Source organism: Colius striatus, chromosome 19 (genome assembly GCF_028858725.1).
Source record: "Colius striatus isolate bColStr4 chromosome 19, bColStr4.1.hap1, whole genome shotgun sequence".
NCBI classification, from domain to species: Eukaryota; Metazoa; Chordata; class Aves; order Coliiformes; family Coliidae; genus Colius; species Colius striatus.
The window spans coordinates 4,617,701-4,640,923 of NC_084777.1; the positions used below are offsets into that span (position 1 = coordinate 4,617,701).

Here is a 23,223-nt window from a genome sequence, read left to right on the forward strand (position 1 = left end):
AGCACCTCCTGCCCTCAGCCCTGCAGGCTCGGGGCCGGCTGGGATCGGGGCGCAGGAACAAAAGAGCCTCACAGGAGGATAAACTCGGGGACAAAATCAGCATCAACCCTGGTCCCAGCCTGTCCCCACCCTGGGGATGCCACACGCTCGGCACTGGGAGCTGCTTTTTCTCTCTGTTCCTAGGAGAAGGGTCCCAGCTGTGCTCTCCTGCAACACAGAGGTGCTGCCTGGTGCCAGGGACTGAGGGTGAGGCTGAAGGGTCTTGATCCGCCAGAGGTCGGTTTTGCAGCATCCGCCTCCCCACGAGGGGCCGAGTGTCACTTTGGGCTGGACCAGAGCAACAGATGGGCAGGAACTGGTCCCAAGCAGAAATGGGACAGAGACCCCGATGGGGTTTCCTGTCTCTTCACAGGCTTCTGGGTTCTGGCAGCCTCCCTGTCTGATCAGTAGATCCCATTTGGGATGGAGATATGCATTTGGATCAGTACAGGGGCTGAAGTTGTGTTTGGGACCAGGAATGGGGCCAGAAGAGTGGTAGTGGCCTTGGAATCAGGATTTGGATCAGGCATACAGAGACAGGTTTGGGCTAGCGGGTCTGCTGCTGCATTTCCTTCTGTTGAACAGTGTCTGCCTTCAAAAACTGCAAGGAAGTTTCCAGATCAGACTCTGATTTTGTTTTTGGGGGGAGTATGTATGTGTGGTCCTCAACCCTGAGCGGACATGAACCAGTGCCATTCCCAGCCAAGGTCCTGGACACAGAAACTGTCACTCCCAGGCCATACTTGGAGCACCCAGCAGCTACACATGCACTTGCTACTCATGTTCTAGTATCAATGTGTCCAACATTGATTAATATGAATTATTAATACTATTATTATTAAATTATTTCAGAACTAGACTCCCCAAGGCAGAGACATGCCCTGTTCTGCCCATGTGTGGTGTCCCCTCAACACCACCAGACAGGCAGTGTCCAGATATCTGTCTGTGGCTCCCAGCACAGGTAGGAAATCCCATGTACAGATCACTGACAGTGTATGCTGCCTTCTCTGGGGTGTCTGCCCTTAAATCCCATCTTCTAGACTGTTCTGCTCACAAATACACAGACATGCACCAGATGAGGACATCCTTGATGCCTGTTTTGTTTCATTACCTCCTCAAAAGCCTTGGTTGCACCCCAAGGTTGGCTCTAGGACTCTGATAGCTCTGGGAGCTGCTGAGTATCCCACCTTGTTTGGTAGAGGATGGACAGAGTCAGGCTCTGCTGGCACCAGTCCCAGTGCTGTTTGGCCCTGGGGCCATGGGGTAGGGCTGACCCCAAACGTCAGGCCTGGGGTGTGGAGAGAGCCCTAAGGGGGCTGAGGAACACCTCCACAGCTGGGCCAGCGTGGGAGGGCAGGGGCTGCTGAGCCGTGGTGATGACTGTAGGCAGACTTAATCTAGAAATATCTGCTGGTGCTGCACAGAGCAGTATCCTGAAAGGGTCTGGCTTAGGGAGGGAAATCTCTGGAGGCTCTGTCCTGAATTCCTCCCCAGATCCAGCTGAGGTGCTCGGAAAAGCCGTGGCCAGGCTGGCACAGAGAGGGATGCTCAGCAGCGAGCGGCTGCCGTGGGATGCTCCGGTAACGAAACGAATGTATTTGCGTGAGAGAGAAGGGTAGGGCAGCTCGGGGAAACCGGCAGGAAAGGCCGGGGGGGACGCACAGTCAGGCAGGAGGAGCAGGGCCCGGCGCTGGGGAACACGCAGCAGCGTTGAAATCCCCGTTACCAGTGGGTGTCACTGCAGGACAAGGAGCGTCCGGCGCCAGGGGCCGTCGGGTCTGCGCGGGGGGGTCGGACCCGGACCCAGACCTGGACCCTGCATGGCCGGGGCAGCGGGGAGCGGCTGCAGCTCGGTTGTGCTCCCCCCGTGAGCTTGGCCGGGGGCTGGGGGCGGTGGGGACGAGCCCGAGGTGGCGAGTTGCGGCTGCAGCCCCCTCGGCAGGGCCGGGCAGGGTGGGCTTTTAGCCTCACGCAGGGAGCTGGTGCGTGCCGATGCAGCGGGGAGTCCGGACAGCTCATCCAGGGCTGTTTGGGCTACCACCCTGGCCAGGATTTTGGGGTGCAGTGGGCAGATCTGTCACTTAAAAGCCCATCTGAGCTATGGCTCACCCTGAATACACCTTGTTTGACCCGGCTGTTGCTTTTTGGGTTTCTGGTTTCTTTTCTGTGTTCTTGGACCTGTCCCCAGGCAGCAGCTCTTCACGGGCTTGTTTCTACACTATATTTGTCTGTTAGCTCTTTTCCAGCCACAAAAGACTCGCTAGGGATTCTTCCTTCCCTCTGCATGCCCCAAGACCTAAGCAGCTGATGCAAGCAGGCACAGATACCATGGCTGGACCAAGGGCTGGGCATGGCTCCTGCCAGGCAGCACAGCAAACCTTATGTCTGGGTTTCTCACACACTCATAAACAGTGTCATTTTTAGTACAATAAGTCGTTTAAGGCCTGGCTTCCTCCCTCCCTGGGGAGGAGGGAAAGGTCTTTGGTTATAATCCACCTCTGCCAGCATGGCAAACTCTGTTGTTATCCTCTGAGTTGTTTTAGATGGGTTTTATTTAGAGGCCTGTAGTAAAAAGAGGGAACAGCACACCAGTGTGAAACAGGTGATTTCTTTTCTCACTCATCTCAAGTGTAGGCAGGATGGAATTTGCTGCAGCTGTTTCCTTATATAAAGGGCAGGCTGAGGTACAACCTGTCTCTATGAAGGGAATGGGGGAGGTGCCAGTGCTGCTACTATGGAGCCTTCCTTGTCCTGGACAGGTAAGAAAAGCTGCCTCTGTACCTTTGTTCTTGTGTCTTGAGTAATATGGTTTAGTGTTATGAAGGATGCTGCTCCTTTGGGTTTAAAAGTTTGGCTGGAAATTTGGTGGTGGATGAGCCTTGGGCTTAGTGCAATTTCTTCATGTCTTGGCTGCTGGTGAGTCTATGTAGGAAGGCTGGGCTGGCCCCACTGCTGAGGTGTGAGGGGCAAAGTCATGCTGGGCCCTTCCAGCCCCACTGCAGTGTCTGTTATTGACCCCTTCCTGAGGCTGCCCAGGACAGCAGATCTTACTTCTCAGAGTGTGGCCCTCAAATACTTAGATTATCTTGGGGTGAACACACCTGAGCTCTCTGAGTGCCAACAGGCTGATGACTATGAAAATAGACTTAAATGTTCCCTGGCACAATCTGAGATAGAACAGTGGATGTGAGAAGCAGACTACACAGATGTAGCTATTTCTCTAGTGACCTTGGGAATGCATAGTTAAAGTCATCATGGTTACTGCCAAGTGGTACTTTCTTAAAGTGAAATGCTTTATTGGGAGGAGATGGATTTGAAATGTGCAGGGACTTACCTGAGCCTCTGCTGTCACTTCTCGGTCTGGGTACTGTGATATTGGAGTGTCTTTGGTGGAGTTTGAGCCTGTTGAGCAACTTCTTGGAGAAGCTCAGCCCTGGTGGCACCAGGCACTAGTTGAGGGTAAACATGAAGTTGGCTGGAGCCCTCATCAAGTGAAGGCATCACTCTGCAGTGAGGCCTCAGTTTGGCAGAGCGCTCAAAGCAGGTGTTTGGATGCCTTCATGTCGACAAGGGCTTTGCTGAATCAGGCAGTGATGTGAAGCTTATTTGGCAAAGAAATGAAAAGGATTGATGGATTATGAGATATTATAGACTTGATATCAACTGGGGTATGGTGGCATTTGATGTATTTGCTCAGAACAGACAGGAGGAGACTGTTTTGCCTTCCCTCTGGGGCTGTTCCTTATGTGAGTGTGGTTACCTTGAGTAAAATGAGAACCAGGATGACCAGACTGAGTAAGGTGTTGTGCAGCTGATGTGGGGCAATTAGCAGGCTGAGCCAGAATCATTCCTCTTGTAGATATGATTTATTTGGCTGTATGTGCATTAGCATAACCTTTTAAAACCAGAGAGAAAGCTGATTGCTTCCAGCTATTATGGATTCTAAGGGCTGTGGTGCTCCATGCTGTGGCACTCACTGTGTGGATGCTCTGGGAAAGACGTCTGCATCTCACAGGCACTTCTCAATGGGAGGCACTGAAGGCTTTTTTTACCAGCCTCACAGTCTGGAAAAGTACTGAGATGAGGCCCAACCTATAAGGAAAGGAGCAGAAAGATGATTGGTTACAGTGAGCAGCCACCCAGGGAAAATAGGTTGTTGCACAAACAGGGGAGAGACTGCAGATAAGTGCAAGGGGTTTTGGCCTGTTGGGGAGATGTTGCTTCAGCTGAAGTTAGACACTTAACCTGTTTAAAATGAGGACTATTTTTCTGATTGACTTCAGGAGATTCTTATTCTGCACTAGCAACAGGATCCTGTAGTGTTACTGTGGTGTATTGGTTGTCTGACACTTTCAAATGCTGGTGTATCTTAAGGTGGACCCTGAAATAAATACAACTTGTTTCCTGCAACGCAGGACTTGGGTGCTTCACTGAGAGGACCAAGGTGTGCTCACAGCTCCCAGGGAAGCCCCTCTCTGGATCAAGGACTCTTGCATGACCTGCCCAGCAAACACACAAGCAGCCTTTCCTCAGGCATCACCATGGAGGTGGGAAGGGGGTGAACAAATGCCTGTGACAAATGATGGGAAAGTCACCTGCGGGAGAAAGGTTCCAAGGCCCTTTGGGGTGAGCAGTGGGGTTTACCCACAGCTGCCTGCAGCAAACCTGTACAGAAGATGCAGAGTTAAGAGATGTACAGAGTGGGTTTTTACCATGGAGACCCGTGGGCTTTACCTGCCCCAGCACAACTGCTTGTGCCATACATCTGCCATGTGGGGATGTGCCTTGCTGCCTGGCTTCCCTCACCCTGCTCAGGCTGCCTGGGTGTCAGGTTTTACATATGTGAAAAAACCACAGCAGTCTTTGCCCTGAAAAGCTTGCTAGTGCTCTCATTAATCAAGACAAACAAAGCATATTTAGCTATTCGCTGGAGGAAGGAGATACTTAAATATGCATTGGAGTGCTGAACTTCAGACAGTTGTTTCTGGATGTTTCTGCTTTCTCACAAGTAGCAGCAACAAAACCCTGCTCAGGAGGGAAAGGTGGGGGCTGCCAAAGAAGAGGTGGGTAGCCCCTGGGAGCTGGCAGGGTCAATCCTCAGCTGGGCCAGCTCCAACCTTCCATTAAAGATGCAGGCATTTTCCCTCTGAGCTGGGACTGGTAGAAAAATCCAGTCCCTGCAGGTAAGGACAGCTGAGCTGCTTCTCTTGAACGTGCCTCTGCTCTCCCCATTGTGCCCTGGGAAGTGGGTAGAGAGAAAACTTCTGCCTGAGATTGAGTTGAAGCAGCAGTTTATTCACTCCAACCTTGGTACAAAGCTCCTGAGTGAGAAATGTCACACTGAGGCACAACTGGCAGTAATTAAAATTAGCAGAGCCTTGAGGAAGTTGCGAGGGCTGCCAGCTTCTGCCCTCAGCAAGAGTAAGTGGGAAGCACCAGGTGTAGGACAGGGGACAAGTGCTATTTTAAAAAATGAGGAACCCTCTCCTAATGAGAGCCAGTAATTAAGTGTCAAGACAAGGGTGTCCTGGGGGTCAAAGGTCTTACTATGACAGACTGGTGTTGAAGTCAGTGCCAGTGGTGAAGCCTCATCTCTGATTCTTCTACTTCATACTTTAAATGATGAACCCAGAAGTACTTCCCCTAGAAAGAGCTGATGACCTTTGCTGTTACTCTGAGGTGGTCATGGGCTGGGTTTTGGCTGCACTGTAGGTTTGGAGCATTGGCTGTAGCAGGACAGGAATATAGTTTATAGGCACAGCTTGGTGTTTTTCCTTGCAGGATTGGAGCTGCAATGATTGTTCAGCTGCTGACCAGAATCAATGTTTTCCAGTTGTTTATTGCATTTATTCTGGACAAATGAAAACCTGCAGGACACTTGCAGCTGGGATGCTGTGATGTCAGGGCTTGCTTCAAAGAATGAGGGGTGGTAAAAAAAACTTACCCCTCTCCCAGCTTCAGTAAGTGTTTCTCAGTTATGTTTTAAACTAGAGGACTGTAAATGATCACTTGCCAAGCATTAGTACAACCATGTCCATGTGGCAAGCAGAAGCAAGTGTGTTAATGGAAGACTAATAAATTGCATGTGAGTTACAGAAAGGCCATGCTGGCACAGGGAAGGCAAAGCCCTCCTGGCAGCAGAGCACATACCTCAGAGGCTGACCATAACTTGATGGGTGCTGTTGGTGTTGGACTTGTCAATGCTGAGGAGAGTGCTGGGGTTGGATGTGCTGTAGCTACTGGGCACTGTGAGCACTCTTGGATGGTCAGTGAGCTCCACTTCTGGGGGGAAGTTTTAATTAATATAGGGATAAAATGGTTTGTGATGATTTGTAGAGAGAGAACTTATGCAAGGGGCTGAAGCAAGTAAGAAGCACCACCAGGCTCACCTCCTGCCCTGCAAGGATCCATGCTGGGCTGCAGGGAGATGTGGTTGTACCTCTCCTAGCACCTGCCTGGCTCTGCCCCTGCTCAAAGGCAGCTTCACAGCCTCCTACAATTTTTCACTTTAACAACAAAGCTGCCCATAGACTCAGCCTAGTTCCTCCATCATCCACTTGCTTGAATCCTTTTAGTGGGGTGACAAAACACTTTCTTGAGCTCTTTTTACAAGAGACCAATCTCTCTTCCTTTCCCCAAACCTCCCTCATTTACAAGAGTCTAACAAATCCTGAGCCTTTTCAGTCCTCTCCTGTTTGTTTGGGTAGGAGTTTGGGGTTTGGTTTTTTGTCCCCCTCCAAAACAGCAGTGCCACGTTTGTAGATCTTTTTCTGTTTCAGGATGGGGAGGAGGGGAATAAAATACACAATGCAGAGAGAGGGGTAGGGTGCCCATGCTACTCCTACACCAGCATGATGTATTAATCTCCATCCCAGAAGCTGTAAACCAGACCCATGTGCCTTGTGAATTTTAACCATTATAGCATGAAAGCAAGTTTTGCTCCCTCTAAGGCACCCACTGGTGCAAAAAGTGTCTCCAGAATTTCCCTGCAACTTCCAGTCTCTCAGAGGACACCACCAGGCACCAACACCACTTTAGAGCATCAAACTAGTCCGGTTGTGTTGGCAGTAACGAAGAAACACGGGTTTTATGGCCTTAAAGGTAAACCCATGACCCAGCATCTTGTCTCTCAAGCCACACCAATCTGCCATAATACTGCAGCAACACTGTTCTGCTTTCGCACTACAGAATGGCTTTGCCATAATGAAAGGCCTGGTGTGGACGACAACCACACACGGGGCCTGGTATAGACAACAACCGCACAGGGCCTGGCACAGACAACAACCGTGCTGAGCAGCCTGGTATAGACAACTGCACAGGGCCTGGCACAGACAACAACCGTGCTGAGCGGCCTGGTACAGACAACAGCCGCACAGGGCCTGGCACAGACAACAACCGTGCTGAGCGGCCTGGTACAGACAACAACCACACAGGGCCTGGCACAGACAACAACTGTGCTGAGCGGCCTGGTACAGATAACAGCCGCACAGGGCCTGGCACAGACAACAACCGTGCCGAGCGGCCTGGTATAGACAACAACCGCACAGGGCCTGGCACAGACAACAACCATGCAGAGCGGCCTGGTATAGACAACAGCCGCACAGGGCCTGGCACAGACAACAACCGCGCGCGGGCCCATCGAGATGCAAATGATTTCCGTGAAGCTATCACTTGTAAAGCTTGACAGGAAATAATGAGAAACACTAAATCTTTTATAAGGTCAACACTCAAGCAGCTGTCAAACAAGAAAAGAATTTAGCGAAAAGATCCGCAAAAAAACTTCCATCGCCTCATTAAATCCAACAGGGCCGGGGCCCGGCGTGGTGAGGAGGCACCGGGGCGCCGCCGTTTTGTGTCAGTAATTTGCGGCGGAGGAAGAGGGGAAGACGAAACAGCCAACGCCGAAGGGGCCTTGGGGGAGGCTGGGGAATCGTTAGTGCGCCAGGAGCGGCCTCGCCTCCTAATTGGAAGCATTGGGCATTATCAACGGAGGATTTGCCTCGGCTCCCTGACAGCTCTCTAGGCCTGGAATGATAGCCCACTTGTCAGTGTAAAAGACCATTAAAAACAAACCATTTTGATTTAATTGGAGGCGGTGTGCTGGGGGCCCAGGTGAGGCGCTTCATCAGCCGGTGTTGGCTGCTGATGCCTTTTTCCCCCTGTATTGATGGCTTTTTTTTTTCCCCTTTTTCTCCCCTCCCTTTCAAAAACTGTCGAGGAAAGAGAAAGAGGTGCTGAAAGATCTTTCAGAGCTGCACTGAGAGCGGCTTTCAATAGGGTTGTCAACAAATGCCATGACAAGTTAGAGGCAGGTACTTTTAAAACAGACGTTATTCTGTCCAAGATGAGCTCCATGCAGAGGTGTGTGTTGGATTATTAGGGTTACAAATCCTGTGGCTTCTCCTGGCAGTAGCACACTTAACAGGTTTAATGAATGGGGTTGAATTTTCTCTCTTCACCTTTCTAATTCTAAGGACGTAGGGAAATGCAGGTCAAGGGAGTCTGGGCTAAATGAATCCTTATTTGCTTCAAACTCAGGAAGTTTTGGCTCTACCATTTTTTGGTGTCTGTATTTAATGCCCCATGGAGAACTGGGATGGGTTTTTTTCTTCCTGAAAATAAGGGCCACAGATGTTTGCCAGAGTTCTCTGGCCACTTGATCTGGGCAACAGTGGGAGTGAAGGGGAATTAATCCACTGGAGCTGTAACCCAACATGCGCTCCCTTTGGTAGGTGTCTCAGGGTCAGCTTTCATTCCAGCCTTGTTCATTTCTGGGATTTGAATCCTGATTCTTTTCATGCCAGGCAAGAGTTTTTACTAAGTTGTTAAATAGCATCTCTGCAGAAGGCAGAACGATTCCATGAGTGAAACCTTAAGTTTATTTGAAAAGCATTTGTGTAGATCAGTGTATGAAGCAGTAGGTATCACTGAAGGCAATGGGAGGTGCTCACCTGTAACCCTACACAGTGTATGTGGCTTTATACTCTGCTGAAAGCACCCCAAATCTGCTCTTTCATGGGTGATTATCTCCATATCAGCAATGGGCATTGGTTGCCAACAATTGCTGGTACTGCTTTTGGACACCAGAGCTTGGGCGTAGGGGGAACCTACCCTGGAGATAGACCAGGCTGAAAGGCTACATGGGGAGGGGTGATGGCTGCTTCTGGCAGTCGGGAGGTGTTGGAGAGCAATGAACATGGCAAATAAATGGGGGTTTACCTGAGTGAGACACAAGGAAGGGCTGAGCATGGCAGAGGGCAGCACTGGGTGTGATGGAGAGACTGTCCAAGGCATGTGCAAAGGGATACTGTGAGAGGCTGGACCATGGAAATGTTTTGCTGTGACTGAAGCAGATGCATTTCTGATCTGCATTCAGCTATTTGGCAAAATAAGAAAAGCTCCTGGATCTGTGAGAAAATGTAGCAATGGTGACTGGGGCCCAGAGTCTGCTTTTAGTCATAGAATGGCTGTGGTGTGGGAGGTGACATCTGCTGTGGCCCCAGTGCAGATGTGTGGGGATCATGCTCAGGGCAGCTGAGTCTCTGCCCATTTAGAACCCTGCAGGGTGTTGTATTTTCTTGTTGCACCGTGCCTGTTATAGGCAGATCACCACTGAAGGCCAGCTGGGCTGCCTTGGGTTGTGGGACTCACCATCTCATGTCACTTGGATAGTTGAACAGTCATCAGGTGACACTTTGTCAGCCAAAATTCCAGCTGAAGCGAGGTTTGATCTGGTACCATGGTGACAGAAATCTCTTGAACTCCTTGCTTTGTTCTTTAAGCACTATTTAGGCACTAGGTGACAAGTTTTTTAACACTTCCAACTCCATGAAGTTTTGCTGCCCTCACACCTGGGAGGATAAATGCTGTAGCTGAAAAGCCAACCCATCACGTGCTCTGTGTATCAAGCCAGGGTTATTTAAGCAGACTGTGGCTTTTCTGACAACAGTTGCAGGATTACATGAGCTGTTCTTGTCAGTTCAACTCTTTAGACAAAAATAGAGATAAGGCATTAAAAAACAATGCAGAATGCTTTTTGTGTGTATGTGTTAAACCTCAACTGTTAATTCTGATGAAGGATCAGGCTGTGAGCAGATATCAGATCCCTGGTGAGAATCAAATTCCGGAGCCCAGAATTTTGCTGCAAAGTTTATACAGTGGGGATTCCTCTAATTACTTTCAGTGGAAATTTACCTGACAGAGCTTTCCCAGGTAACGGAAGGCAGAGGCAGGAGAGCCGCTCAGCTGTTGACAGAGCCTTTGATTTTGTGCCAGGTTGCAAATTAAGTCTTTTGCCAAGGTACCCGAACACTTGCTCGTCAATTGCTTATCGCTTATTCATATCGTGCATCGAGCGCAGCTCGTTTCATCTGCTCGGGAAGGCAACGCGTCTTGACAAAAGTGTTGTCCAAAGTTGCTGCATTTTTCTTTCCTTCCTCTTGTTTGGTCAAGTAAACAAGACTATTCTCTCTGGAAAGCCACCTTGAATGCCTATGCAAGTTGGAGTTCTCTAATGAGCAAAGGCAAAACCCCTGGTGTGTGTCAGTGACAAGTGGTGCACAGTGATTTTGACACATGAGTGAATTCATCAACACTTGGAAGTACCTAAAGTATGGGTGTCAGGAGGATGGGGTGACACTTTTTTTCTGTAGTGCCCAGTGACAGGACAAGGGGTTAAGCTCCTCTTAAGCACAAGGAGAAGCTCCTTTGGTGCTGAGGTGAGGGAGCCCTGGCCCAGGCTGCTCAGGAAGGGTGTGGAGGTTCCTTCTCGGGAGGTTTCCAAACCCACCTGGACACATTCCTGTGCCCCCTGAGTGAGGGGAACCTGCTTTAGCAGGGAATCTGCCTGGATGATCTCTGAAGCTCCTTTCCAACCCCTACCATTCTGTCATTCAGTGAATTCTGTCCCACATCACTGCTGTGAGCTGTTCCTGCCTGAGTTGTTCTGCGCTGACTTGACAGAGCCCTGGAAATCTCTTGCAGAGTGGCCAACATTGACTTACTGGTTTGGATTGTGGCTATCAAATACTCAGGTGGAGGTAGCTGGAACCTCACCCTGAGGTGAGCACAGGCTAGGCTGTAGGGATGCTTTATTTTGGAGAAACATCTTTTCCAGAGCTTGGTTGACACCAGGGATGTCATTCTGCCTGGGCCAGCGTGATGCTCATCATGAATGACACAGGGCCAGGACACAGCCTGTGAGCACGGTGACCAAGAGCACTTATATCTATGCTGGGTGCCTGGAATACAGTCCCCAGGCAGTGTAGTCCCACATCTAGAAACAAGTGAAGTCTTGGTGCACAGTCCCAACCACTTTGGCAAAACCTGAGCCCAGGAACCACATCCCTGCAGACAGAGCAAGACAGAGGCTGTTTGCATTGGGGGTGACTGAGGAAGAGGAGGGCAGCAGAAGCATCTTGCTGAGGGGAGTAAGGAGTTAACTTCTGTTTGGTTTTTATAAAAATAAAATACTCCAATTCAGCTTCTTGCCCTAATGAACAGGACATGTCTGGCTCCCTGTGACCTGTTTGTCTCAGCGAGCTGGAGGGCCCAGGAGACCTCAGTGCAGGTCGGTCCTGCCGAGCGAGACGCAGCGCAGGAACCATCACCCAGTGTGGGAGAGCCTGGGAATCACTCGGTCAGCTTAATAGTGTGGGCCATTATTCTAAAGCAGTGGGGCTGAAACAGAAATCCAAATGAAAATGTAGTCAATTTGTCTATACTTTACTGACTGAATGACTATGTAATGCCATGCAGCCCTGGCAATGCAGGGAGCAAGCAGAAGCAATTAGTGGGGAGAGCAAAAGCTCCTTTTTCTTCTCTTCTACTTCTCCACAAGCTCTAGCATGGTGCCAGCAGGTAGTCTTGCAGGGACTTAATGGAAAGCCTCGTTTAAGAGCCAGTGGTGACATCCACAACCATTTTCTGCAGTTTTGTGTCAGGATGGGGATAGAAAAATCTCCCTTTCTTGATTTGTTTTTACAGGTCTAAAGGACCAAAATCTCATTTTCCTCGTGCCACCTGCTTTGGCCTCCCCAGGCCATTGAGTCCTCGAGCCGTGAAGTAGTTATCCACCACCATGGAAGAGCCTGAGAAAGGTTTCACAGGGACAGAAACACCATGAGAACAAGCTCCCTCACCTCCTTAGAGCACTGCTCTCCCTTGTGAAGGAGGAATTGATACAGTAGCTGCTGGAGTTCCTGGGTTTGGTTGAAGGCTTAGGCGAGTTTGTCTTTCAAGACCATTCTACTACCACCTATGTAGAACCCAACTTTACAAAGGTATTTGAAGCACAGTTTGAAGACTACCTGATGGTCTTTGGGAACCATCAGCTTTCTCTGTCTTGTTGCTGCTTTTGGCTGGGTAAACATTTATAGATGTTCAAGAGAACTTACTTTTCCATTGAGAAAACCATGCACTGAAACTAAACCAAGCAACACATTTCCTGATCCAAGTTCTAACATGGGCTGTGCCTGTTAGCTCTGCAGCTGAGGAAAGACAAACCTTCCAGGTTAATGTGATGAGAAAGGGGTACAGGGAATGTGCAGAGGCTATGCAAAAGGAGCTGTCCCTCCTCCCCTGGATGCTGCTTCTGGGAAGGAAAGGAAGAGAAGAGGAAGGAGGACAACAGACAGAAGAAGGCTCAGAGGTTTGAGAGCTGTGGCTGGGGGAAGAACCCAACCGCAGCCCTGGATGAAACAAAAGGGAAAGCAGGAAGAAAAACAGAGGCTGAAAAATGAATAGTGATGGAAAGGTCTGGGGTGAGAAGAGCTCTAAAGAGGAGGCTTGCCCCAGTATCTCGTGTGACTTACACAATCTGTTTAACAGCGATCGGTCATGTTCTTTGCCTGACATTAGCCGCAGCAGCAGCTCTGTGCTGACAGGCAGCGGCGATAAATGATTACTGACATATGCTAATCGGGCCGTCTTAGGCAGGACGTTAGAGGAATACATCAAGGTGGTGCAAAACACATTTCCTGGTCGAAACTCTCTAACTTGTACAAGTAAATTAGCTTCAGGAAGTCACAAGGCTGCTTTGTTGTTTTTAAACTGCTGTTAAAAATCAACAGCATGGCCAAAAAAAGCCCCATAACCCCACCAGAACAAGGGCCAGGGTGGAGGGCTGAGAGGCTCTTTGCAGTGGTATCTATCAATGCCAGATATAATTTTGGCCATGTAAACTCCCTGCAGGGTTTCAGTGCTTTCAGACTTTCTGGTGTCTCCTTTCCATTCTGCTTGCCCAGCTCTTTTCCCTTCCTTCCTAAAATGCCCCCTAGCTCTTCACTTGAAGTTTCCCTGTAATTTACACCACAAACAAAGCTAACAGGATTCAAACAAGTACCCCAGAGCACACCAGGATGCACAGATGAATTCAGGGAGCTGTTTAGATCCCATTGCTAGAACAAGAAATCTTCACCTTGGCTCTTATTTGGATCAATTAAAGGAAGTGTCACACACATCTGTAACCTGGCTAGACCCTTTGCTCAGTCTCAGGGTGAATATTGTCAATCAGGTAGTTTAGAGAGGTATCAAGAGTGCAGGCTTTCTGGAAAGCTCTAATTCTTGGTGTGAAAATGCTGCTTGGAATGTCTAGTGTGGTTTGAATTAGTTGTGGTGAAAGCTGATAAAATGTCAAGCTACCAAAATGCAGGTTTGACTGTGCTGCTCGTAGGGCAGTGGTGGGGATACCAGCACAGAACAAAGGCCACCCCTGTATTAACAGGGAGAGATAAAAAGGTCTTTCATCTTGTGGAGCTCATGAAAGTGCACACAAGTTAGTGACTTATTTTCTAAGTCCTTATATTGGCATCTGCTGCCTCCCTTCCAGGGCTTATGTCTCCAAAAATCTCCTACTCTGAAGTCCAAAAATGGCTGATGCTTGAACACATCCAGTGTGAGACCCTTTTAGGGTCTGGGTCTCGGGGGGCTCTGAGGTAAGAGCCTTGTGTTTCACCGCTTTGTGTGTTAAGGGTGTTAGGAGGACATGTGGGCAAGGTTAGAATGTGTCTCTGAGGTCCATCAAGTGCTCCATACCTTCTCCAAGCTGGGCAGGTGCCAGAAGGACTCCTCCTTTGCAGGCAGGGGCTGTTTGCGCAGAAGTGTGGTGCGAGTGTCACGCACTTCATGTTTCTGTTACCAAAGGTAAACAAGAACGGGCTGAAATGGCTGCACAGTTATGTGCATCAGGTTGGTGTCACCCAACAGAACCACACCAGGATGAACAAGACTTAAAGGTCACTTTGGACTGCTGAGCACAAGTGCCTGATCTGGGTAGTTTTTGATGTCTGTGCAGCTAAGAGTGATATCTAAGACATAATGATAAAAACGTAAGCAGCTGCCAGCTCCGAGTGTCTGTTTTATAGGGCATCTCAGTGAGATGACTGCTGTCAGCAGGAAGCTCTGCACTCAAGCAATGGCTCATCACTAGCTGGGAAAGTCACTTCCACCACCTCCACCATGGGAGGGGATTTCCTCACTGTCTGGTGTGCATTGCTCTCCTGATTAATTGCAGCTTCCAGTGCTTGACAGTCCCAGAACAAGCCAGTGCAGGTACCTGGTGAATATTCTGGCCACTGCAGGAAACCCTGAGGAATGTCTGCTCTGTGGGCTAGGATGTAGGTTTGTGTTGCTTGGCTCAGTAATTGGTGGCTGCAGGTTTTTCAAACCTGACAGAGAAAACTTATCGATTAATGACTGATGTTTTTAATCACTAAGGCAGGGATGCTCTTCCCAACATCCTGGGCTTGTGTATTCATAAAGTAGCTGCTAATTAAGAACACTATTCTTGCACTTCAGCTATAAAGCATAGTTTGTGATGGCAGTAAGCCCATTGAAATTGGTCATTACCATATTAGTTTGACTCTTCTTTGAGCCATTAACTAATAAAACAGTCATTGGCTGCTTTTAAATGTTATTACAACGTTGGTGTGTTTAACAGCACAGCGTTGCACTCAGCCTGCTGCCATCAACCACACCATGCCAGGATCAGGGCTGCTGCTGGTCCTTTGAACACTTAATGGCTGTTCCATTGTTTTGTCCAGTGTCTCAGGTAACCTGAGCAGAGCTGATGCTGTCCAAAGAACAGTCTGCAGTGCTTCTGGCATGAGGATGACATGAATACCAAAGAGAATTTGAAACTTAATTCTTTGTTACAGCAGGGTGTTTTACTATTGTGGTGATGCAAAAAGAACCAGAGCCTCTGTTATAATTGATACCAGGAGTTTATCTGGACAACCTGTGACTAGAAGCATATTGATGCAGACAGATGCTTGATGATGGGTAGAAAAGTGTCTCTGTGGGACAGGTGTCTAAGACTTTGAAAGGCCTTGGCCAATGCACTGCTGTCCTAGAGAGCTTGTTCACCTCCTGTATGGATCTTCAGATACAAAAATACTTAAACCCTTTCCCTTTTGTCTCTAGAGCACTTTCATGCACAGGTGTTGTGATTTGCCTATCTGGTGTTCATCTCCCAGTATCAAGCTGGGAAGCAGCTCATTTTTGTTAGATTTCACTAGCCTCCTGGTAGTCAGGGAGGATGTTTTCCCAGTTGAGAGCCCTCCCTATAGCTGGGAGAAGCCCATCAATTGTGGTGCAGGACAGTGAGGGGTTATGCCTGGTAGCAATGGTGGTTACAGCAAGGGAAAGCACTGCTAGAATATTATTACCTTTTTCTTTTCCACTTGCTGGGCTATTGTCAGGGCTCTCTGCTCCTCCATCCATAACTCCTTGTATTTGTGTTGGATGAGGTCAAAAAAGGGAGTGCAGGGCCTGGAAAACAATGGAAAGACAACAATGTAATCCCTAGGGTTAATACCTCTCTACCTCCTCATGCTGAGTCATACCTGCTGCTGGAAAGTGTGACTGGTGAGAACATGAATAAACCCTCCCTTTCCTTTCCTGAGGAAGGCTTTTCTCCTGTGGTCCTCCTGCTGTTTTCTCCCAGAAGTAAATGCTTGAAGGTGATGTCTCAAGTTTTATTGGTCCTTGTCCTTCTTGCTGGGGAGAGACTTTTCCTGTCTCAGCAACACCCAATGACTGTGGAACTATCACTTCCAGCTCTGCAGCCTGTAGTGCCTTCAGCTGCACCTCCTGTAACAGAGGCTGTGCTTTCCCTACCTGTCCACAATAGCCACAAGATATTGGAGGCTTGGGCTAACTTCTGGGGCCACCATCTCCACCAGAAGGTCACTTTCTGCAGAGAGAGCCCATGTGCTACAGAGTGAGCTGGTGCTTCGTGGCTTTTGGTAGGAGTAGATCCCAAACTCAGCAGCCGCCAGCCTTTAGCAGCCTGGAGAATCTCTGATCACAGAGGGCTTGAGCAGCATGTATGCAAATAGTAACTCTTCTGGGTTTTTTTTTTTTGTTCCTTCACCCCTGTGGTGACTTTTATTACTTAATTATTGCACACCACATGCTTCAAAACAGCCTAATCTATGGTCGTGTTTTCTAATGATCCTAGATGTGCAATCCAGCAATATACATCCCAAGGGGGCATTCATATCAGAGGAGACATCCTTCTGCAGGCCTCTTGTTTCATAGATCACATGCTGCAGGGCTTTTCAAGGCTTTGCTTACAAATCAGCTGTGCTGCACTAAACCTTTATCTGAAGACACCCAATGCCACAGGCAACACTGATGTTTACCCTTCGTTGTCCCCTTTTCTCTCTCCTCTTCCACTCTGGTGTTTCATAGTGATCAGAGCTGGCCAAAATATTTACAAAGGACAAAAGATGTGGTGGTCAAGTGTTTTATAGTCTGGATGGGTCTCCAGTCCACAGAGAGACCCACTCCATTGCATGAGGTAAGTTTTGGCACTCCTGGAAGAAGCACATGGAGAGCCTTGCAAGTGGTCAAGGAAATAATCCTTGGCCTGTCTCTTTGCTCTCCAAGGCAGGAGCTTTCCTGGTGTGCAGGATAGCAAGGAGGGATGCAGGAAGACATGGAGCCTTTGTATGTAGTGTTTGGTTATTGATTTTTGTGGTAGCTTGAATGCTTTTTCACATCTCTATGGAGGTGACTTTATCTCCAGTGGACTATCCAGTTGGTGACTGATTAGTCCACAGCTGGCTTGTAAGTAAATGCTTGAAAGGACACATTTGGGTTGATGCTCTTCAGAAATCCTTCCCTGCTGTGTGATTAATCGCATTTAAGTCCTGATCCAGCAAAGTATAGTCATGCCTGGAATGATACACGCATGAACTGCCTCTGAAATCAGTGGGGATGACTGGTGTGCTGTTAGACATGTAAACTCTGGTGGAGCTGGAGGATCTGAGGCTTCTTTGGCTTTTCCTGCCTCCTTTGAGAGAAATACTGAGAAAGTGGGGAAGAGCAGGGGCTATCAGGTAGCACGCTTCTTTGACTATGGTTACTGGAGAGATTTCAGTGAGGCAGCTTTTTCCTTGTAGATCAAATGCTGATCTCAGAGTGGAGGGGGAATTTGGCTCTGCTGTTGGTGTTGCTTCACAGTGTGACAGTATTTCTCCTTTGGGAAAGCATCCTCTTTCCTTAGAGCTTCTTAAGGACAAGAATGAACTGCTTGTGTGTCCTGTTTTCTTTTGCCCCCCTGCCCTCTGAACTGGGAGGGTTTTGCTGTTATCTGTGGATGCTGGGGGCAGAGTGAGAGAAGCATCTGCTGAAAGTGCTTATTGTGGATTAAAATCCATCTTGTTCAGAGCAACTCAGATCTCCTTGTTTGGGCACAAGCACCCTGCCACAGAAAGGAAAGAGGAAGAAGTTCTGATAGAATGCAACAAATTATTTATACTCGTGGAAAAAAATAATCAGCTTCTTCCTTTTATAGTCAAATAGTTGCAGCCACTTCTAATGGTGACATTTCCTAAATATTTTAAAGTTTTATCTGTGCACATCTTCAAAACTATTATCCCTGAAACAGCTCCTGGCTCTAATAGACTTTTTCTCTAATTTACTTTCAAGAGTCAGGGTACAGACCTATTTTCAACTGAAATGACAAGTGGCTGCTAACTTCGTTATACAATGTGGTATGTTAGTCTGGCAGAAAGCTCCTGGAAAAGAAGCTGCAGCCTCCTAATAGGCTGCTTTACTGTGAAAACAACGTTAAAAAGTATAATAAAGTATTAACAATATTAAAATAAACCAGTGTAGGCCTTAAATGAGCTACAAACTAGTTAAATCTATTCCATTCAATATGAGCCTTCAGTGCTTTGCAGCTGATACCTCAGAGCTGGGATTTATCTAAAATGAAGGCACCAGGGACATGCAAGAGAAATGGTAATTATAATTTGCAAACATTAGGCTGACACTTTTTTGTGTATGTGTGTATAAATTCTGACAGCTGTGATTTGTGCCATGCCAAATAGTGCTCCACCGTGCTGGGAAAGGCTCCCTTTCTGGCAGGCCATCCTCAGAGCAGCAGCTCATTAAAACTTTGGAGAAGGAGAAGTTGCCGAAAACAGGGAAGCGTCGGAAGCATCTGAGGGACTTTTGGTACATGCTTGTTGAAAGGTGTTTGAGAAGAGAGCCTTGGGTCTGACAAACTGGAATTTTAGTACGCCTCTCCATTCACAGTGGGGCAAAATAATTGGTCATCAGTGACTACTAATTTGGTTTAGTAGCCAGAGGCGGTTTTTTTCTTCCCAGAAAATCAATGACAGTGCCGAGGTCTGTTCAACGTGATTCAGCTCGAGACGGGTCCTCATTTAGCTCTTGATGCTTCTTCCACTGGAGACAGCTATTTTGTTAAAATGAAATTAAAATCTACCTATGGTATTCGGCTCGGGGAGCGGCACCCGTCAGTGCCAGGCTGCTCCTGAGGTTTCAAGGTTGTCAGTCTCCCCTCAAACTCATTTTCAAAGCTTTTGTATATCAACGCCCCAAAAAATCAAAGATACTCCACAGAGGTGGATAGAAAGGACTTTGCTCAGGAAGGGGGGTTTGTACCAGCTTAAAAGGTGCAATCAATTTGATTGCTAAGTTGCGTTGTAAAGGGTAAAAACTTGACTTGTGGTTGCCTTTTTCTTGTATAATTCAGCAGCATAGGGGCTTGTAAATATTTCAGCATGAACTTCAGCCTTTGGATTTCCTGGGTAGCTCTCCAGCTGGTGCAGATGACTCCTGCTTGGGATGGGCTCTGGTGGGAGCAGAGGAAAGGAGCAGAGGACACTTGCACAGGCACCAGCTCCCTGGTGACTGCCCAGATGTTTGGGCTGTGCTTGAAAACGCTGCTCTAATTTCCATGGCAGCTTAGTGGCAGCAGGATCTGGCCCTGCCTGGATGCTCCTGCAACAGATGAATCATACCATTGAATTTTTTTTACGGTTGTGATTTTAAAACTGTGTTGCAACATCACTGCCTAGCCTGAAACTTTAACCCTTGCTTGAAAGGTTAATGAGGTTTCACAGGGTGTTCAGTCCTTGCTGATATCCCTTCCATATAAGATGATGTGCTCTTACTGCACAGCCAGGATCTGTCTTTGAGGTCTTCAGTCCACAGGGAAGACAGCCGCAGCAGGCACTGCCCCTGTATTCCTTTCACATGTAGTTCAGGATGGGAAGGATTTGTCCTATGAGTGGTATCCATATGGATTTGTTCTCCTGGCTTGTAGCTGGGTCAGCTGCACCAGCTCCCACCAGCTCAGGTTGGTTTCTGATTGGGAATTGGTTTGGTCTCCAACACCTCTGGAGTGTTGGGGCTCCTTGGTGGGCTAATACAGGTTGTCTTCATAATAAAGCATAAGCTGAAGTCAGTACTTCTGCTCAGGGCCTTGGGGTACTACCACTGCAGGCAGTAGTAAGGCTCAGGTCCCTCTGCCCTGGAAAGGGGCTGATAGCACAGGAAAATTCTGATTACAGTTCCCTTGTACTGCTATATCGTCTCCCTTCCTCCCTTGTTACTGATGGGCTGGAGCTAGCAATCTATCTACCATTAATTTGTCTCTGTGTAGCCCAGCAGGAATCTGGGGTATGATTACAGCTCTGGCCCTTGTGCGAGAGCCTGCACAGCCCCGGCATCCCCCTGCAAACTGCCTGGCTCTGCCTTGCCTTAATTGTTCCCCTTTGGCCCGTGGACCTGTCTCTTCTAACAAGGGCAGTGAGGAGGGCCGAGGTAATTGAAGCACTTAGCCACACTCCCAAGCATCGCCTCCTGCCGCTAATTAGGAAAGAGGGCCGCTGGGCTCTTCCTTATTTCTTTTAATTGTTTGTGGGTTTTGCATAACAGTGAATGGCAGGAGAGGGATGTGCAGTTAGTGGTGAATTCTTGACTTTGAAATTTGTATAAAAGGTCACTTACAATTTGTTAAGGCTTTCACAAGAGTGAATTCAATTAGAGGCTCCAGCACTCCCTGTGCACACATGTGAGGGTGTGTTTGCAAGGAGAGGGAGAGATGGCAAAACGAGCAGGGTGTGAATGTAAAGGCTCTTCATTTTCCTAAGAACCTTGTGGACTAAACAGTGAAGTTATAGGCCTCTTACAGCTTTATGGTCGTCTAAATAGATCCTGGCAATAAACCCATGGAGAGGCTTGAAAGATCATTTTTAAATGATCTCCACTTGTCCTCACTTTCCATTAACCTCAGAAGAAAATAACAAGAGAAAAATTGGTGGAAGACACTCAGGGACCAATTTTTTTTGCAGTCTTTGGGCTGGCAAAACTCTGTTGAAATCGTGGGTCTTCCTCCTGCAGGAAGCTGCAGGATCTGTGCTGGGAAAGCACTGATTACTCTGAATTTCTGAAGCTTCTTTACAGCCTTTGTAATTTGGATGAGGAAATAACAATATAAGTTATTTCACTGTGGGTAGCCAATGGGGCAGTGGCTTCTCCTAAGTGTCGGAGGATCTGTTATTTTGCTCAGAGGGGTCGTATGTATGGAACAGTAAAAAGAATAAAATCCATTGTAAACATGCACTTTAAAAGATTTATCAGATGCTCATAGCTGTGCTTAAGAGTACACATGGTTACAAGAGCACCAATTTGCTTTACTGTTCCCTCCCAAGCCAAGAGTGAGATGTATGCTTCTAATAGTCCTAAATGCATACGTGGAAACACATGTCATGGTGAAGATACCAAGCCAGCTCTCACCCATTAAATAACTGGCTTCACAGGCTGGAATTTGTGCATTAGGCATTGATTTCTTTTTTTTTTTTTTTTTTTTTAGGGGGGAGGGTGTTGGAGGTGCCTTTTGGCTGACTTAATTGAAGCTCTTTAGATTTGTCTTCAACACATTTGTCTCCTGACTGGAAATGTGCTGTTACCCTCTGAGAAACTCACGTGGGATGTGATTATGGGACACAACTATTCTGCCTGGAGGTCTCAATCCATGGCTGGGAGTGAACAGTGCTCAGTCTGCAACTACCAACAAATGCAAAACATCCTGATGAGGAAAAAAACCCCACAATGCCAAGCAAGACAAATCAAAGAGCAAGGTCTTCCCCTTGACCTCCATCCTGTGCTCGAATCTCTGTGCCCAGCTGGGCACATTACTTCATTTGAAAGGAAAATATGTCAATGAGGGCTGAAAAGCTTTGCTTTTGACAAAAAGGGTTCTGTGGTTATTTCCCCCCTGACTCAGGTTTTCGTTGCACAGAGTGCAAAAGCAGAAGTTTGCAAGGGGAAAAAACCCACCTGTGGCTAGAAGTAGTTTTAGATAGTAAAAATTTGGGGAGAAATTTTTCAGCCAGCTGTAATCAATGGAGATAAACCCACAGACAACAACCAATCTGTGAGAGAGTAAATTACTTTCCTATTCAGCTTGATGCAATTGGTAATAAAGGATATAAATCTCTGTTCTTTTTTTTCCCCGAGCTCTGTGGCTAACATGCAGGATCCAAACCTTATGCTAAACCGTGACTTGGCTGTTTATTTTATCTTAAGCCAGGAGCCTGAAGTAGTCAGAAACTGTTATAATTGAACTAGATAAGTATACTGAAGGGAAAAAACAATATCTTCAGGATTTTTTTTTGAAGGGGTAACAAATGTTTCTGCCCAAGCAGATGTTGCAGCCCCCTGGGCAGCAGGCAGAGCCATGCAGGTGGCTGGGAGCTCTGCAGTAGCACAGCAATGTGAGCTCCAACCCAGGCTGGAACATCTCCAGCAGAAGGAAATTATTCTTGAAATAGAAATCCTTATCTTAGCAATGTGAGGATGGTGGCAGAGACACAAAGTGCCTTTTGCTGTGGAGCTGGGGAGGATATGCAATTATCTGAACTGATGAGAGTCCTAGATTTTTCAGTTAGCTGCATTTTTCTGGTGCCTCCCGCCTGACAGTGATTCCAGTCACCATGTTACAGTTCTATAATTTGTTTTGTCAGTGCTCAGGTTTTTCCCCTAAAACTTTAGTTTGCCCCATGCTTTGGGATTTTTGTGGCTTTATATACTCTCTCCATTTGTTTGGCTTCCAGTGATTGTGGATCAGTTGTGGGCTTACTGCAACACTAATCTTGCCTGTCCAGCTTTTCCTGGTGGGTTCTTTCCAGGAACGCTCCCTGTTCTTCAGTATTGTTTCTTTGACATATCTTTGCAGCTGCTCCAAAGCTAATGACCTGAATAAACCTACCAGTGCACTCTCTGTCTTTTAAAGAGATGCTGGAAATATCTCAGCACCTTTTGGGTAGCTGCTCTGGCTGTTTGCAAACATCAAGGAGACTTTAGGTGGAAAGGCCACTCGCAAAGCAGAAGCATAAGCATTGCAACCTCCCTTCTCAGGGGAGGTGAAAGATAAGGACAGAGCAGTCAGTTAAGCCAAGAAGCTGCAGGGATAGCCAAGGTAACAGCTGAGCTGCTAAAGGCCAATGAGACAATTGTCAACAGAGCATTGGAACAATTGCAAAGGATACAAAGAAAAGAGGAAGTACTGGATAACTGATGTCCTTGGTCAATTGTAGCAATTTGAAGGGAGATTGCGGTGACCAAATGATTTAGAGGGGAGTGAGTTTGCTGGAACATGGTGGAAGCAGTTGCTGAGGGATTAAGACCAGTTTTAGAGCACGGGAGGTGGAATGGTAGGAGATGAAGTTACAAGGAAAATGGGAGGTACAATTCAGCAAAGGGACGGTTGAAGCAAAGGCAGTTGGCAGGGGAGGACCCAGCAGGAGCCATGGGGATGACAGAGTGCCAGGGAAATCCTGCCAGCACACCCAAGGTCAGCCCAACCTACAGGCCAACTGCCAAGAGGATGGCAGCACGTCAGAGGCAGGGTTATGGCCATGC

The 23,223-nt window shown here is 47.8% G+C and overlaps 1 protein-coding gene across 2 annotated transcripts in view; it reads right to left on the reverse strand.

Annotated features, from left to right (window-relative positions):
* Nucleotides 1-3,886: 3,886 nt before the first annotated feature.
* Nucleotides 3,887-23,223, reverse strand: part of CFAP77 (cilia and flagella associated protein 77) — a 60,570-nt gene continuing 41,233 nt past the window's right edge. Inside the window, exons 4-6 of one of the 2 annotated variants that reach the window (XM_062011792.1) lie at nt 15,705-15,807; nt 14,074-14,169; nt 3,887-4,131 (exon numbers count right to left, since the gene is read on the reverse strand). In XM_062011792.1, the coding sequence (XP_061867776.1) occupies nt 3,982-4,131; nt 14,074-14,169; nt 15,705-15,807 (349 nt within the window). In that variant the 3' untranslated portion in view covers nt 3,887-3,981. The remainder of the gene's footprint in view (nt 4,132-14,073; nt 14,170-15,704; nt 15,808-23,223) is intronic. The other variant, XM_062011793.1, reaches the window with a different exon arrangement.